At 33.8% G+C, this 19,194-nt stretch overlaps 1 protein-coding gene across 1 annotated transcript in view; it reads right to left on the minus strand.

Moving 5' to 3' along the window:
- LOC140443995 (uncharacterized) overlaps positions 1 to 19,194 on the minus strand; it is a 134,377-nt gene that overhangs the window by 28,512 nt on the left and 86,671 nt on the right. The window contains exon 5 of the mRNA XM_072535557.1: positions 9,221 to 9,406. Within this exon, the coding sequence (XP_072391658.1) occupies positions 9,221 to 9,406 (186 nt within the window). The remainder of the gene's footprint in view (positions 1 to 9,220; positions 9,407 to 19,194) is intronic.

Genomic DNA, 19,194 nt, shown 5'->3' on the forward strand with positions numbered 1-19,194 from the left:
ATGGCTGGATGAAAGTTTTTATTCAATGGATGACATTTCGTCAAGTTTGTAAGGCCAACTGAAAAAAAAGTTTTATTACTTTTAGACGGACATGATAGTCATAAAGAAGTAAAGTTTGCTTTTCGCCACATTACACTCACAGGGTACAACCGCTTGATGTGAGCTTTTATGGACTCTTAAACACTTACTATAACCAAGTACTAAATAACTAGATTAGAAGCCACCTAGGAAGGACTGTGGCTGAATACCAAGTCCTTTAATTAAAGGACCCTATGCTTAAGGAAAAATCCTCAAGGCGGTTTTATTTTAACAGGAATATTTCCGATTATTTCTTTGCAACAGCAGAGACTACCGATAAACCCAAGGCTCCAGACGATCCAAGTGTAGCTAAACCTGATCTTAGAATTGAGAATCAATTAAGTGATACCTAATCCTTTGCATAACCAAGATGTTCCTAACTCAATAATTGTAGATATGCCAGGTCCATCAATTTCCATAAAAGTAGCCAAATATTACTTCTTTCAGCTGCCAGTCAGACTAAACGCAAGACCAAAAGAAATCAAGGAAAATATATATTCTTAACTTTACATCTGAAATTGAAGTAGCCAAACAGATAACTGTTAAAAAATAAGCAAAAATACTAAGAAAATATGCCAGGAAAATAAAGTGAAAAGTGTTCATTGAAGAGAAAGCAAACAGTGACAGTTCAAAGTTATTTGCTGATGACGCTCACGATGAAAATGCACCTTGTATCTTCTGTAATGAGTTATCTTCAACCTCTCGATTTTAAGAGAAATTGATCAGATGTCAGGTTTGTAGCAAAATGGTTCCATGTCGAGTGCACAAATATTTGGGTGAGATAGCATCTGTAAGAGTTTTTTTATTTATTTTGTTATACTTGCTCTAATTAATAAATGCTGCAAATAATATTTTTTGTGTTTGGTTTGAGTTGTAAGTTATCATTTTTCTCAGCTGAAATTCTTTAAATTTCATTTCGAAAAAAGTGTGTACTAACAAAAAAATGTATGCCATCTCAGGCATACCTCCCCTACCTCGTCAAGGTACTGCCCTATTTTACTTGAATTTTTATAAATAAACTTCCTTAGCACTATTTGTTCTAAATAACTCGCTATTTTCACTTGTATATAGTTAAGCAGCGCAAATGATCGAGAATTATCAACCAATTTTAAAAGGTGAAGAGATTTTAAAAAAGAAAATTCATTCACTTTTATTATTTTAAATAGGTTTCATATTGTTAATATTAAATGGGGTTATACATGTAATAAAATTTTATTTTAGTACCCTTTTTTATATATTTCAAAGGATTTCTTTTTCATAATATAGGCTGTTGTAAAACAATCTATTTATAATATTGTAATTGTAGTTATTTTACCAACTTGTGCGCTCAGCTCTCGTGCTATTGTATGTGCGACCGGCTACCGCATATTATCTCTCTCCACCCCGCGTTATAGGACAGTGCAAAGTTGCCTTCCGGCATGTGAAGACCGGATGTATTGACGCTCCCGTGAAGAGTTTTAGATAGGTCAACGTATAGAACCGGTATTTTGTGTTAAATCGTATACCAGTTTTGTTTCTCTGAATACTCTGTATCTTTGTTAGTCTTCCCTAGAACTGTAAAGCTAATGATATTTGTATAACTCTTTTTGCCACAATTAGAATTGCAATAACTATCAAGTTCACTATCAACAAATCGAAGGAAAAAAGCGTCTTAAGTGTTTGATTGCTTCAGGGATCCTTAAATATTTTGAAGCAATCTGTTGTTCAACTACGCTTCTCTAAAATGTGGAAACTTTGGTAATAAATTTATCCTTTTCACCATAGGCCATAACTTGGCGAAGTCTATTCTATAGATTTCCCTGGCGCCCAAATCTTTACTTGCAGTAAAGATTCTTTTATTTCGTGAAGTCTTTTATTTTCTTAAATTGTTTTTGTCTTGTTATATTCTTCTGTCTTTAAGAGGCATGCAAATTGGCCGATTCTATTCTTGAGTTTTCTTATGACTCCCTTTTCTCCCAATTTTGCTACATTGGCCACAACTTGGGTCCCTTATTTGCATCAGCTTGCATGTAAATTAAGTCTTCCAGAATAAGGTTTTTTACAAATTGCATTACATTTTCTTCATCCCTCTCAGCTAATAAGAGCTATAAAGCATCTGTTTTCTGTATATATTTTTCATTTTTTCTGTAACCAACGGTCCATTGGTTGCAGTATAGACCAGGGTGTAATTTATATTATCAAAATATATAGGGTATCCTATTAAAACAAAACTATTTCTGGTTCACCGTGTATATCAAATTTACGATTCAAAGTATCCCAAAAACTATCTTTCACCAGATTTCCTGTTTGTTGTCGATAAAACGATAATACATGTTTTTGGTTTCTCATGTATTAATATTTTTCCATAAGAAGTTGTAAAACTGAGATAAAGGCCCCTTCCCATTTCAGTTGGCCCACCTATGGAATTTCAGTTTAAGTCGATTACCATAAACAAATTATACTCTGCATGTTTTTATAAGTTCCCATATTAATTAATATGGCCTTTTTATTAATATTTATTAAAAACATTACCCTTATGGTTTTTTATTTATTTTCAACAATAAAAAAATTTCACTAAACCCTGGCTATGCATTCACTTATGTCAACATACGTTGATTTTTTCATAATTACGTTAAATCAAGAGGAAAAATGACATCACAACAATAATATTGTCAGTTAATGTCAAATGTATTTTGTAGTATTGAAAAGCTTTTTGCCGTTTGTGGATTCTACAATGGGTCGAGGTAAAATTATCAATGGAAAATTTGTTCAATCATTATTAGATTTTTTAATTCTGAAAAAATCGAATTCGGAAATCGCGAATATGATGCAATTGTCACTCTATAGTGTAATAAATATAGTCAGAAGATACAAAACTACAGGTTCGGTCGTCACAAAACCTTGAAATGTACAAAAAAGTAAAATAACCGAAGCAAATCGAAGTACAATAAGACGCAATATAGTGAAAAATCGACGAGCAAATTATATGGAGTTACGCGTTTTATGGAGTGACGTTATTGGAAGACACATTTCTAGATCAACGTGTCACCGAGAGACCCACAAATTAGGATTTGGTACTTACAAAGTAAGTTTTATAGTTGAAAAAATTAATACGAATTGTTTTTAATAAATTTCATTTTATTTTAGGCTAAGGAAAAGCCACTTTTAACATTACAACAAAAGAAAAATAGACTAAGATGGTCAAAAGAGCATAAAGATTGGACTAAGTCGCAATGGGACTTAATATAATGAAGTGATGAGTCCAGATTTGAAGTATGTGCTGGAGACAGTAGGAGTCGTGACATTCGCAGGAAAAATGAAGCTTTCCATCGCAACTGTCTGAAGAGAAAAGTCAAATTTCCTGCATATGTCATGATCTGGTGTGGGAAAGTTACATTTTAACGATGGGATTGTAAACACTGACAAATATTTGAATATTTTAGAAGAATCTCTTTTACCGATTATGGAACACCGTTTAACAACAGCGGAAGCTTTGGTCTTCCAACAGAACGGCGCAGGTTGTCATACTTTAAAAAAGAATTTAAAATGGATTGAAGACCATGGCATACCACTTCTGGAATGAGTTTCTAACAGTCCCCACTTGTCCCCGATAGAGACTTTGTGGCGCATAATGAAAAAAGCTTTGAGAAAACCTCCTGTAAGGTCCGTCAACGAATTGAAAAAAAAATTGCAAGAAATATTGGATTAGTTTTCACTAGAATTTTGTCAGAAAAAAGTTTTACTTGGTAAAAACTATGCCTCGAAGAATTGTGAATGTCACCAAATATAAAGGGGACGTAACTCAGTTGTAAACTTTTACATTTTTTTTTTGTTAATATTACATATTCTATGCGTTTTTTTAAATTTATTATTATTCTGCTTGATCAATAGTTTTTACGTTATAAAATATTTTCTATAATTATGAAATTCAACAATGTTGTTCGATACATTAAAACTTGTAAAATTTACGCTGCTCTTTTATTTTTGTTCTCTAAAATTTAATTTTCTTATCAATCTAACGTTGGGCTAACTGATATGAGAAGGGGCTCGTATACTGCTAACAAATAGCACTTGAACAAAAAGCAAAAAAAAGAGAGAAAACTACTATACAGGGTGTTTCAAAACAAGGTAACCCCGCCTCTAGGGTAGGTAAAAAACTGAAAAATAATTGGGGTTTGCTTAGTAAAAAATTTTTGTAACGCCATCCGTTTTCAAGATACAGGGCGTTGAAGAAAAAAAAAATTACGCATTTTTTACGATTTTGCCTAAACTACTGGCAACATTGTAATGAAATTTTCTACGAATATGTTTTGGAAGCTGATGCATCCCATGAATTTGTTTTTATATCTGATTCTCGTAGAGGGCGCTAGTTACACGGATCGTACTAAGTATTAGTCAATATAATTTTTTTAAGAGTATAATTATTAATTAAAATTTCAAGTAAACTTAAACACCATTCAATTTTACACGAAAAAGGTACTCTTGGTAAAACTCGATACTGTGTACCGTTTTCGGAATATTTTGATTTGAAAATTATGAAGTAATAATTGATGCTGGTATAAAATAGTTAGTAATTAAACAAAACTCACAAAAAAAAATTAAATTAATGACTAAGAACATAAAAGAAAATTCAATTACAGTAAGTGTTCAAAATGCCCTCCGTTTTCGCGAATACATAAGTCTATTCTTTTTTCTAAAGATTCCATTAACCTTCTAAACGGTAGGGGATCAGCTATGATGTCATTAAATTGACGTTGAATTCTTTCTTCCAATTCTTGGCGTGAATTTACCTCTGTAGAATAGACTTTTTTCTTAATATACTACCAAACTGCGTAGTCCAAAGGGTTAAAATCGCATGACCGAGGAGGCCAATGAATCGGAGCTTCTGCACCTCTACCAATCCATCGATTCGGAAAATGATTACTCAACCACTGACGACACCTTCTATCAAAGTGTGGTGGAGCTCCATCGTGCATAAAAAATAAAGATCTTCGCTCGTTTAGCGTTAAATCTTCTAATATCTCGAATAAGGAATTGTTTAAAAAATCAAGATACATATCACCATTTAAATTTCCAGGTAGAATATGATAACCTATTAATTTGTTACCTAAAGTTGCTGCCTAAACATTAACTTTAAATGAGTGTTGGTAATGTGATACCTTTTTGACTCGTGGATTCTCATCACACCAAGCATCACACCGTGCATTATGGGAGTTAAACATACCTACAAAAAGAATGCATTTTAAAAAATTTGGATTGTGGGCTGTCCTTTGTTGCAATGTTTCACAAAAATCCACTCTAACCGGCAGATCATCTGGCAAGAGCTCTTTGACTTGTCTGTAATGATAAGGATGTAATTGCTGTTCTTTCAGTATCCGCCAAGTACTTGAAGAAGAAGTATTTTCTTGCTATATTCCTTACGCTAACTGTTGGATCTTGATCAAGTAAATTTAAAATATTATTTTCTTTATTAATTGTTCTTGTTGTTCTTGGTCTACCAGAATTTATTTTATTTGGTCTCACATTCCCAGTTTCTCGACAACGTCGTTCAACCGGTTCTAAATGTTTTTTTACTTGGTAAGTTTCTTCTAGGAAACTTTTCTGCATAACGTGTCACAGCTGCACTAGAACATCCTAAACATTCGCCTAAGGTTAATAACATGTCAGTGTAGAGTACATTTTGATTTGATTTTACAAATAACAAGCTTTCAAAACTCTAATTGTTGTTGATTAATCGTCCTAACAATCGATAAATGTCAGATTTCCATGGCACACTTGGAGAAAATAGAGGTATACCTATTAGAACTTTATCATTACTACCAGCATCAATTATTACTTCATAATTTTCAAATCAAAATATTCCGAAAACGGTACACAGTATCGAGTTTTACCAAGAGTATCTTTTTCGTGTAAAATTGAATGATGTTTAAGTGTACTTGAAATTTTGATTAATAATTGTACTCTTAAAAAAGTTATATTGACTAATACTTAGTACGATCCGTGTAACTAGCGCCCTCTATGAGAATCAGATATAAAAAGAAATTCATGGGATGTATCAGCTTCCAAAACATATTCGTATAAAATTTCATTACAATGTTGCAAGTAGTTTCGGCAAAATGCGTAAATTTTTTTTTCAATGCCCTGTATCTTGAAAACGGATGGCGTTACAAAAATTTTTTACTAGGCAAACCCCAATTATTTTACAGTTTTTTACCTACCCTAGAGACGGGGTTACCTTTTTTTGAAAGACCCTGTATATTCTTATTACTATACAATTAAATCCTTAGACAACTAATTTAAAATATGAATATCGTGTTAAATGTTGTTTAAATGTTATAGAGTATTATCATACTCTATAACATTTAAAATACCGTAATGCAATCTAACTTAATGCCCTACCTAGTAACAAATGATAATGAAAGTGACTTCGAACCATCTCTGTCCATAAATAGTCAATACTAAAGGTGTGTCCAAATCACGAAGATTACCTAGTAGTGCCTCGGGAAACAAAAATATTTTTGTGTACTTTTGTCTTTCGGTTCGTTTCCCTTCTACCGTAAAGTTCACGGACTTTAAGTATCGTCTTTCGTAATAATTTGTGTGAATTCACTGAAATCGTTGAATGCCACAAAATTCTTTAATAACTAGAAATGCGCAATCGTGATGGGATAGGACGAAAAGGTGTTAATTCAAAACGTGAAAAAAGGTGTGCGTGTTTCTGTACGTGCTGCCTTGACATTAACAATAATTTTGAAATCAATGTCACAATATATAATTTATCTGTAATATAGATGATGAGCATGTATATAACATCCTGGTATTTGTCAGATATAACCAATCTCTTTCCAATATATAATATGAAAAAAATATTTTATAATTATTGCGTGACTAGAACTAAGGTTAAATGAAATATTTTATTGGTATGTGATAATTCCAGCGCTGGAAACTGAACCCTGTACAGCTGTAATGTATCAGCCACATACCCAAGGGAAACAACCCCACCCCTCAAACGCAATCGTTAATCAGTTAGCCGGTATGTAACAAGTCAACATAGCAAGAAAATAAAAGAAACAAAATAAGGGGTAGTTAGCCTAGAAAAGAATAATTAAAATTAGTTAAATAATCTTTTCATACTCCAAATTAATAAGAATAAATTCGACATAGTTTAACGTATGCATTTCGAATTAAACAAAGAATAACAATTTGAAATAGTTTTTATACAAGCCTGAATGTTTAAAAAATTACGACACTTTAGACCTTCGTTGGAAAATAATACAAGGTACGAATTGTAAAAAAAGGGATAAGAATTGAGCTGAGTAAGAAGTTTTACATGGCGTGATCCAGTTTAACACATGGAGTAGATGGCATAATCAGCGAAAACGTAGAAACAAAGCTCCACTTCGGACTGTGACGAAAGAATCTAGGGTACGAGTTGGCAGGACTTAAAACAAAAAGAAGTTGGTCAAGCAGGCAGTAAGGTTCTGGCGACCGAGCCAGGCAGTAGCGTTCTGGCAACCGAGCCAGAGAGTCAGGGCCTGGCGACGACGCCAGGGGTACTTCGTCAGTCGGTCAGTCAGCGCGGCAGGGCGATCTAGGGTGTTACTCGGCCAGCCGTCACGGCCTATTCGAACTAGTGGACCAGTATGCCTCAAATTCGCTCGGACAGCTAAATCTCCTTTAAACACAGGGAATATTACAGTGGTGACAGTGCTAAGCATCCCTTAACTTCAATCCTCTTTTATTACAGTGGTCAGCGGTCACTACCCGCTTTTCCTACCCTTTTTAAATGTGGTCCCCTCATTCATTACAGTGGCGACAGCGGTGACCACTATTTACCTACCCTCTTGTGCTCAGTTAATAAAAAGCCTCATTTATTACACAGCACATACAGCTTAAAGTATAAATATGTCCAAATAGTATTTTCAGGAATCAGATTTTATCCCAGTTAGGACATATTCCGATGCAGGTATAAAAGAGGATCACAATCCACTGGTGAGCAAATCTAAAAATAATAAAAAGGACCTAAAGAGGATAATCAGAAAGGTCCTCTTTTTAAAACCAGATATCAGAAAGGATTGTAACAGCAAAGATAAGAATAAAGAAGGAAGACTGGAATATCATTGGAATATATGGCCCAAAAAATAACAAGAATCAAACAACAAGTGAAACGCTTTTGACGAATTGCAACAAGTAGTGGATCAAGCCAAAAGGAAGATGATAATTTGGGGGATTTTAACGCCCGAATAGGCAATCAACTAATACCCGGGATTAAGCAAAAACATAATAAGAATGTTAAAAACGAAAATGAAGAACCGATGATAAACTTCTGCACGAAAACCGAACTTAGAATAAACAACACATTTTTGACCACAAAGACCAACACAAATATACATTCAATAACATCCGTGAACAAAAATTTATGATAGACTATATTATAATCAACAGAGATATACATCCATCAAAAATAATCGACGTAAGATGTCTCAACTTAGCAGATATAGTTAGCGACCATGGCCCAGTATTATGTAAAAGAAGAATCATCCTGAAATACTTCGCACCTAAGAGAGCGACGCCAACACAAACAAAAATCAGAGTCGAAGGACTAAATACGAAATCCGCGAAATACTTATACAGAAAAAGAATATTAATGAAGATTCCGGGTAATGAAAGATTAGAAAACGATAACATCGAGGAAAGCTGAAAAAACTCTAAAATAACTTAATTGACGCAGCCACAGAATCACTTGCAGATAGAAAAGTGACGAACACTAACATATCAATAAAGAAAACCCCATGGTTTAAAGAGAAAGTGAAGACAAAATATGAAGAAAAGAAACAAGCCTTTTTACAATACAGAAGACGACAAACTCAAAGGGTATACAACCACTACAAACGAATCAGAAAGAAACGAATACTTTTTTGATTATAATGATACTTTTTAGATATTTGTATTTGATACCTTCCTTTTGATAACTCCCTACATTCTATAATAATGGTAAAATATACCATATAATGGTATTTTATATCGTTAATTTTAATACACTTGGGATTCTATCAGTACTTTTCTTAATATTGATTTATTAGTTTGCATTAGATGCAAACAAGTAGTTTGCATCATATCGTGGAAAGTATGCCATGCTTTGCAATACAAAAAATATGCTTACATGTTGGGACTGGAGGACAAGGAGGATCTGCACATGCTAGCTCTTCAAGATGACATTCCAGTGCGTTAGGACAGTTTACGCCATCACAAGGATCTCGACATCTACACAATGGACAGCCGTCTTGTGTCAAAGCAAATCCGTGTGGACAGAACATTCTACAAGTGTGATCAGCACATGGTTTGGGAGCTAAAACAAAAGAGTTAATTTGTGTATTCGAAATGTTTGGTTAATAACATTTTAAATAAAACTAAAACGCAGCTTTTTCAGTATCAAATAGCGGCTACAAGAAGCCCTTTCCGAAAGTGAATAAATAAATAAAATCTTATAATAGTGATCTATAGGTTCTGCTGCATCTAAATATATTAAGCAGCGACAGTAATACAACACGCACAACAACTTAGAAACTGCTCTACAAAAAAATACCAAATATATAATAGATAATAAAAAACTGTTTGCTTATCTTGGAGTCTGCCAACTTTTTCATAAAATCTAAGTTTACACATTAAATATGGAACTACAAAATTACTGTTAAATTTGTTATTGGACAACCAACATACTGGCTAGCAGATAACAATAAAATTCCAGATCTTCTAGAGTTTGCAATATTTAAAGGTTTACCTAATACGCGTTGAAAAATAGAGCCTAGTTTTGATTTAAGTTCGGATCATAGCGCCATAATAATAACATTAAGCACAACTACAATCAACAACCATTAAGACTAACAATAAACAAACTCCGAACAATATGAAAACATCATTAACCATAATATAACGTTAGATCACCAAATAAAAGAATCAGATGGGCTGGAATTAGCAGTACAAAAGCTTCTTCCTCTTCTTCTTTTTATATCGACATGAATGTCTGTTTTTCTATGTGCTTCCAGTAAGTTGTCGTTCCATCGTTTTCGTGGTCTTCCTACTGAATGTCTTCCTATTAACGAACCGTGTCTTGCCGTATTTATTACTCTATTTGTTGTCGTTCAGCTTATATGATCATTTCATTCTACTCTTCTATTTCTTACCCAGTTCTTGATGTTCTGAACTATTTCTGTACTTCTAGCTCTGTCGCATAGTATTTTACCATCAATTTTTAAAGTGTTTTCATCTCTACTGTTTCTAACATTCTTTTAAAGAAAGAAAAAAAGAGAAAGAAAGAAGTTAATATGACCTAGCATCAGAAAAACATGGACAAAAACAACTTTTAGGATAGTGTCATCTTCAATAGATTATAAGATCTTCTTCTTCAAGTGCCATCTCCGCGGCGGAGGTCGGCAATCATCATAGCTATTCGGACTTTTGAGACGGCTGCTCTGCAAAGTTCATTTGATGTACATCCGTACCACTCTCTCAGGTTGCGCAGCAATGACATTCTACGCCTCCCTATGCTTCTCTTTCCTTGGATCTTTCCCTGCATAATCAGTTGAGGCAAGGTGTATTTCTCTCCACGTGTAATATGTCCGAGATATTCCAATTTTCTTGTTTTAATAGTATTTAAAATTTCTATTTCTTTATACATCCTTCTTAGAACCTCTTTGTTTGTGACGTGTTCTGTCCACGATATTTTCAGAATTCTTCTATACACCCACAGCTTGAATGATTCCAGTTTTTTCATTGATGTCGCATTCAAGGTCCAAGATTCTATTTCATAAAATAAAGTCCAAATAACATAGCACCTCGCCAACATAACTCTTAGTTCCAATTTTAAATCCCTTGTACATAGCACTCTTCTCATTTTGTTGAAATTTGCTCTAGCCTTTTCTATTCTGATTTTGATCTCCTAAATGTAATCATTTGTGGAGTTAATGATTGTTCCCAGATATGCATATTTGTCTACTTGTTCGACGTTTGTTTCGTTTATTAGAAGATTCTGGTTATTTCTTTGAGTTTTCGATATTCTCATAAATTTTGTCTTATTGAAGTTCATTGTTAGACCGTACTCTTTTCCATACTCCGCTATTCTGGTCACCAGTCTCTGAAGATCTTCAATATTTTCGGCTAAGATCATAGTGTCGCCCGCATATCTAATGTTGTTAATGAAACTCCATTTACCTTTATTCCAGCTATTTCAGGAGCTTTTTTCAGGATCTTTTCGGAGTAGGCATTAAAAACAATTGGCGACAATACGCATTCCTGTCTCACTCCACGTCTAATTTCAATTTCTTCTGACAGCTGTTCGTTAACAAGTACTTTTGCTCGCTATTTATAGTATAAATTTGATATAATCCGGAGGTCGTTGTAGTCAATCTTCTTTGAGTTTAGGACATCCATTAATTTTTCAGGTCGTACTTTATCGAATGCTTTATTATAGTCAATAAAACATGCGTATATATCTTGATTGACATTCAGGCATCTTTGTATCAGTATATTAAGTGAAAAAAGAGCTTCACGCATTCTTAGGCCTATGCGAAAACCAAATTGTGTATCATTAACGTCTATGTCCAGTTTGTGATATATTCGGTTATGGATGACTTTTAGTAGTAACTTTAGCACATGAGACATCAAGCTAATGGTGCGGTAATCTCTGCATTCTCTTGCGTTTTTCTTTTTGAGGAGACAAATAAAAATCGATGTTAACCACTCTTTGGATAATACGCCTGAACTATAAATTTGGTTCAAGAGTGTCACTAAAACATCAATGTGTTTCTCATCTAGAATTTTTAGGATTTCTATAGGTAGCATGTCACATCCAGGGCATTTCCCACTCTTCATTGTTTTTAATGCGTGTACTTTTCTCCTTTTGTAATCTATAGACCTATTTCTTCTGATGTAAGTTCTATGTGCTCCAGATCTCCTCTTTCATCATCGAACAGTTTGTCGATATATTCTGCCCATCTTTGTACTCTCTCGTCCGTCTGTGTTATAGTAGTGCCGTGTCTATCCAGAAGTGTACCAGTGGGATTTTGTATTCTTAGTCCTGTCAGTTCTTTCTTTCTTGTGTAGGTTAAACAGATCATATTTATTTTGAAGGTCTTCGATCGCTTTGCATTTCTCTTCAAAGTATTTTTCTTTTGCTGCTTTATCATCTTGATCTCGTGGTTTATCTCTCTGTATTTATTGTTGTCTTTGTTTTTAAATTGTCTCCGTTGTTCCATCATATTGAGTATCTCGTCATTCATCCATTCTTCTTTTATCATTGCGGAATTCTTTAGTATTTCTTTTCAGGGTTCCAGTAGACAATGTTTTAGTCGATCCCAGTACTCGTCAATATCTTTGTTGTTTGTGTTCAATTTGTTGCAGTTCACATGCAGTTCATGTTGGAGGCATTCTTTTACGTTAGGTTCTTTAAGTTTTCTTGTAGCTTATAAGACCAGAACGAGATAATTATAAGATCAGAAAGAGCTAAAACGACTAAAAGATAAAAAGTTAGCAAATATTTAAAGCAAATGAGAAGATACATATAGATACTGAATAGATTAGGAGTCGAAAGATACTCATATTTATCCAAAATGTGACAATAATTTATTTAAAACTGTAATACTAATATTCAAGATAAACAGAAAATAAATGTCAACCTATATTTGTGTTTAAAATTCAATTAGGTAGGTTGGTACGCCTTTTCTAGGTTAAGCCAACAGTATGATTTCATATCTCATTTTTTTAAAATATGCGTAATATTTATCCGATCGATTATAGATTAAACGAGATTGATTGCACGGCTAATTGCATTAGACCAATAAATAGTTCAGTTATGCGAGCTATTAATGAGTATAATTTAATGTTTCATCTAATTATCGAAGGCGAAGAAAGGTGTTCATTTGGAAATAATATACCTTTAAAATGACTACTTTTTGTTTCATGGTAAGTACATGGTCAACGGGTTAGTACGAAGATATAAATTTTTTATTTTGTTTATGAATCTAGGTATCAATGTCACCCTAGTTCTTATTAAACATTCTTTGTCTAAACATCTTAACATAATATATATTTACACTGCTTGAACAAATCGGAGAATAATTTGATCCAACTTTTCCCTTTCTTTAAAAGAAAATTGATCAGAATTTATTGATCAGCATTGATCAAGATTTTAAAAGGGTCCTTTTTCGCTTATAGAATAGAATAGAAATATGCTTTATTGTCACTGAAAATTGTACAATTTTATGGACAAATCATCATCATCAGCCTCTCTCAGTCCACTGCTGGACATAGGCCTCGTCTTGCCAACGTGTTGGTGGTCTTCCTCTGCTACGTTTATCGGTTCTTGGTCTCCATTCAACTAGTTTGCGAGTCCATCTTCATTCTGGCAACGTGTCCAGCCCATTTCCATTTTAAGTTACAGCTTCTTTCAATGACGTCTATGACTTTGGTCTTAGCTCGTAGATCTCCGTGTCTAATCCTGTCTCGCAGAGTGATCGCTCCATTCTTCTCTGCGCTACTCTTAGTTTTTGTGCGTTTTTCTTTGTGAGCGATAATGTTTCTGCACCATAGGTCATCACCGGTAGCACGCATTGGTCGAAAACTTTTTTCTTCATATTAGTTGGGATGTCACTCTTAAAAACGTTCCTAAAAGCTCCGTATACTGCCCTTCTTCTTAGTCGTTAACCTGATGCAGGTATCGTGATATCATGAAGATATTAGTTAAATTTCCCAATGTTCCTCCAAGTTGTTCTATCTTCTGTCATTCTAGCACATTCTGACAATGGAGCGCCAATGGTAGCAACAATATGGTCCGTGTATCGTGTGGGAGATCTACCTCTACTTCTTTTGCCTTCTACTTTTCCCTGGATGGTAAGTTTTTCAAGACCATTTCTTCGAAGGACATGTCCAAAATAGCTTATTATTTGTTCTGATATTTGTGTTCTTAGTCTTTTCTTTATGTTTAGCTGGTCCAGTATGGATTCATTTGTTCTTCGGGCCACCCATGGTATTCTCAGCATTCGTCTCCAGCAGTACATCTCCTCATGGGCAGTATACTGCCCATCCTTGTATTATTCTTCTGGATACTTCGGTTGTTTGATTGTCCTTACTTATCTTAATTTAGTGACCCAGATATATATATATATTTGTCTACCAGTTTTATTTCTTCATCATGGACAAAGCTGACAGAAAATCAAAAAAGTAACAATAAGAATTAAAATTTACTAAAATTACATAAATCGTCAATATCACAACATAAAAGATAATAAAATATACAATACATTGCAAAATTTTACTAAATTGCTAAACTATTTAACCAAATATATATAAAAATACTTTAGTTGCTTGTACCTAAATATACTGTAATTTCTTAGTTATTCGTTAAGAAACTTTTCCACTGAATAATATGGTCTTTCAGATAGATAGGCTTTTGTCAATTTACGGAACTTAAGGAAAGAAGTTGTAGATTTAAGTTGTAAAGGGAGATGGTTGTATAATTTGGTAGCTTCTTCTCTTCGTTTACTTCGTTTAGAATAAATTGTCTGTTTATTCTGCAAGCAATCTTTCTACCTTTTGAATGGGTTTACCAATGATCGATAGGTAGTGGGCTTGTCGTTAAGATACTTAAACCAATCTATTTTGTTCAAAATTTCTTCCGCAATCAGAATAAACCTCGGCGAGATATAAAACGTCTGAATAAGACTAAAAATGCCTCTGTATTAAATTCAGATACCAATTCTAATTGCAATGCCTTGGTGGCAAAGCATACGAATATGTAAATATAGCCTTTGGTTCGTTTAGCATTTTTAAGCTTATTGGTTCGTATCAGAAAAGGACCGATGTCGATGCCAACGCAAGAAAATGGTTTAACTTTGGATATCCGTTAGTCGGGAAGAGCACCCTTCAGTAGCTGAAAGTTTAGAGGTTTTAGTCTCCAACAGGGAAGACATTTTAAAAGAACACAACGAATAACATATTTAGATGAAACTTAAAAGTTTTGTGACAAGTGTGTACCTTGAATGCCTGCATGTAGATGTACAGTACGAATTTCTGAAATAAGGAATTTGATAAAATTACCTTTGAAAAGTAAAAGAAGAAGAGAGCGCTTGTCATACGCTAATTCTGACTGGCTAAATATTCCGCCAACTCTTAGGAGATCATGTGAGTCAAAGAAGGGATTTAATTTTTTCAATATTTGAATTTGAAAGTGTTATCTTTAACTTATTCTATTTCCTCCTTCGCATATCTTTGTTGCACTAATCTCATTTGTTGATTAGTGGCATTACTTTTCTCCTGAATAGAAAGCATTCCAACTGTTCGTTGATTGGCTGATTTAGGTTACCAATAAATCCAAAAACATATCAGAACATATATCAGGTTTCAATTTTGAAAAGCAAGCAAATCAGTTACAGAGACTATCGATGAATTCATTTGATGAAAAAGATACAAGACAACTGTTCTGGTTTAATTCCACATTATTTTAGATTGAATCGGGTAAGGATAATGACCAGTTATCTGCAATAGTGCGAAGGAACTGCAAAGCATCCACCAAGAAGAATTATTTAAGAAATCTTCATGGAAAAGGCCACGGGATCCTTGATCAGCACTATTTAATGAAGAAGGAATTATTAGGAAGAAGGAAGATATTATTTGTCAAAGTATTTAATAAGGCGTGAACAAAAGGCACATGATCATTAGATGAACAAGCAACTTTGCTATAAGTTGAACAATAATGATCATTTGCAATGAGACTATCAAAGTGAAGAGTCGTGTGATGTTTTTATTACAACGTGTACTGCAAGTATTATGCATTTTATATAACATTTATTCTGTTTAGCAAAGTCAAAACGTTATTAAGGTGATTCAACAAGAAATTAAATATAGCATAGTCAGAACCACAAAATAGGCATTTATGTCTGACCGAACTGGTCAGAAATGTAGAAGTTTGATGGTACGAATGCTTTATGCTATTAGAATTATCGGAACTGAAAGGTTAAACATTTTTGCTCACTTATCTTTTATGTGACTCCAATGAAGTGCAACGCTGCAATGCGAACTTATAAACTTCCTCATAGGTAGGTATATTTTTTGAAGCAAAGTTTAATTTAAAAGCCCTATGTAACTGTTTCTATAAAATACCATTGAGTGGGAGAACAAAGTAGTTTTTCTAGAAACGCTGCGTGTCTTCATTGAAAATATCTAATAGTAACTTCCTAAGTGAAAAAGGATCATCAGTTTTAACCACACTGACATCCTGAATATATGTTTCCATAATGCTCTAAATAAGTGTCGTTTACCTTCAAACCGATCAATAATTATGGTATTGTATGCAATTGTGTAATTTGCATCTTCTAATTTATTGTTTTTAATTAAATTGTAAGGTATTCCCTTAAGTGATTGCAGCATATAACTAAACTTTTCTATATTGGAAAGGTCTGAATTATTATGTACAAAGCATTATATGAATCTATAAATATAGAAAAATCGGTAATCTCGCCCGCAAATATATTTAATAATAATTTTGGAAGATTTGCATTGGTTTTTGATCCAAACGGTGGATCAGGGGATACATTTTGAGTTCCACTAGCAGTAATGTTTAATGCTGAATGATGTTGAAAGTATATTATAGAGAAGATATTTTATTAACGCTATCAGCGAATTCAAATCTAATTAATTCATCAGATAGAACAGTAGCTATTCTTATAAATCTGCTTTCCTTCAAATTTATCACGATCCACCTATTGTCCTTTTTCCTCTCTTTAACTTATTTATATTTTAATACTATCAGCAAAAATATGTAAAAACAGCCTTTAAATTATAACTATATACTATACTTTATACTACCGAACCATCAGCTTAATGAGTCATGTTTTAAAGATATTTCTACGAATTTTGCACTCTAGGATGTACCAAAAAATAGAACAATAACTTGGTGACACACAGTTTGAATTCCGCAATAACCTTGGAACAGGAGAAGCACTATTTAGTATTTAGGTTATGGTACAGAGATGCAGAGATGTCGGACATCCAGTTTATATGTGTTTTATTGACTTTGAGAAAGCCTTTGATCGAGTAAAACATACTGAAATGATAGCCATTCTTCAGCAGGTAGGTATTGATGATAAAGATCTACACATTATTAAAAATCTTTACTGGCATCAACGTGCAAACATCAGGATTGGCCGGGACATTTCTGAAGAGCTTCAAATACGAAGAGAAGTAAGGCAGGGCTGCATTTTGTCTCCGCTACTATTAACATCTATTTTGAGTTCGTTTTCAATAAAGCAGTGGATAATGTTCAATGTGGTATAAAAATGAATGGCGTCAATATTAATAATTTGAGATATGCGGATGACACAGAGTTAATTGCAAGCAATTACGAAGAACTTTAACATCTAATTAATAGTATTACCACAACGTGTGATGAATATGGCCTTAAGCTAAACACAGCAAAGACAAAGGTGATGGTCGTCAGTAAAACGCCAATACAACCGGAAGTGGTAACAGCTTATGGTGAACAACTGGAGAGAACTAACAGTATCACTTACCTTGGTTGTAATCTAAATCAGAACTGGGACATGAGCAAAGAAATTAGAATTCGGATAGAGAAGGCCAGAGCTGCATTCGTTAAGATGTAAAACTATTATGTGGAAACCATATAACTTTAAGTCTGAAAATTAGATTAGTGAGATGTTATGTGTTCTCTACTCTTTTGTATGGTATCGAAGGTTGGACTTTGACGGATAGACTTCTCAAGAAACTGTAAGTCTTTGAAATTTGGGTGTATCGGAGAATCCTACGAATAAGTTGGGTGGAGAGAGTTCGTAACGAAGTTGTTTTGCATCGAATGAGAAAAGTTACGGAAATCGTCAAAACGGTTAAAAATCGCAAACTTGAATATTTTGGCCATGTTATGCGCCACCCAGAGAGATATAATATACTTCATTTAATAATACAAGGCAAGGTAGAAGGAAGAAGAGGGCCAGGTCGAGGAAGAACGTCATGGCTTAGAAACCTGAGAGATTGGTTTAACAGATCCCCTGTATCTCTTTTCCGAGCTGCCGTCAACAAAATTACTATAGCTAATTTATTAGCCAACGCTCGATAATCGATCTCGGCACATGAAGAAGAAGAAGACTATACTTTATACTATCAAAAAAACATATTCTATTTGATTGATCTAGAAACAAAAACCGCAACAAAAAAATTGCGGCGTGACATCACTAATAATGTGGCTTCTAGTAATGTAAAACAACCAGCCAACAAACTTTCTGAAGCGAAATAATAATTCTTTAATATGCTAATTATATTATTTTAACTTAAAAACCGCTAACATCTGATACGAAATGTGAAAGCAGAGTTCACTGGTCAGTTACCTGCCAGCCAAAAATGCGTAGAGTTAATACAATTAATATGTGCATTTTAAACGAAAGTCGAAGCTGGTAACTCACGTACACTTATAAAATATTGTTAGAGGTAATAAAATAAACGATTTATTTTCACACTGTCGTACTGGAGAAAATTTTGTAAAATCATACGCAAGAAGAGAGCGTGACCCAAACAACGCCATTACTTGACTACTAATTTACATGTAATAACAATTTGATCTTTTGTTTGTCAAATTATATTAGTTTTACCATATACAAACTATATCTATCTTTCTTTCTGCTTAAAACTATCTGCATTATTTGTAAGTGAAGAATGAATGGAACACTAACAAATCAAATAGATCACATCCTAATAGAAAGCAGGCACCAAGGTAATTACAACAACCCAACAGCGCCAAGAAAACATAACAATACATGGAGAACAAATTAAAAAAGTTGAGAAATATAAATATCTGGGTACAATATTTAACGAAAATAATGAGTACCCAGAAGAAATTAAGGCAAATAGGACAGGCAAGAAATTCTTTCAACAAACTGAAAAAAGTACTCTGCAGCAGGGACATTTCAATTTCTTTAAAGATAAGACTTCCGAGATGCTACGTGTTCTCCGTATTATCTTATGGGTTGGAGGCTTGGACTTTAAAGAAAGATGCTTCGGACAGATTGGAAGCCTTCGAGTTATCGGCCTACAGAAGGATATTAAGAATAAGTTGGGTGGATAGAGTCACGAATG

The sequence above is a fragment of the Diabrotica undecimpunctata genome, chromosome 6 (assembly GCF_040954645.1).
Source record: "Diabrotica undecimpunctata isolate CICGRU chromosome 6, icDiaUnde3, whole genome shotgun sequence".
NCBI classification, from domain to species: Eukaryota; Metazoa; Arthropoda; class Insecta; order Coleoptera; family Chrysomelidae; genus Diabrotica; species Diabrotica undecimpunctata.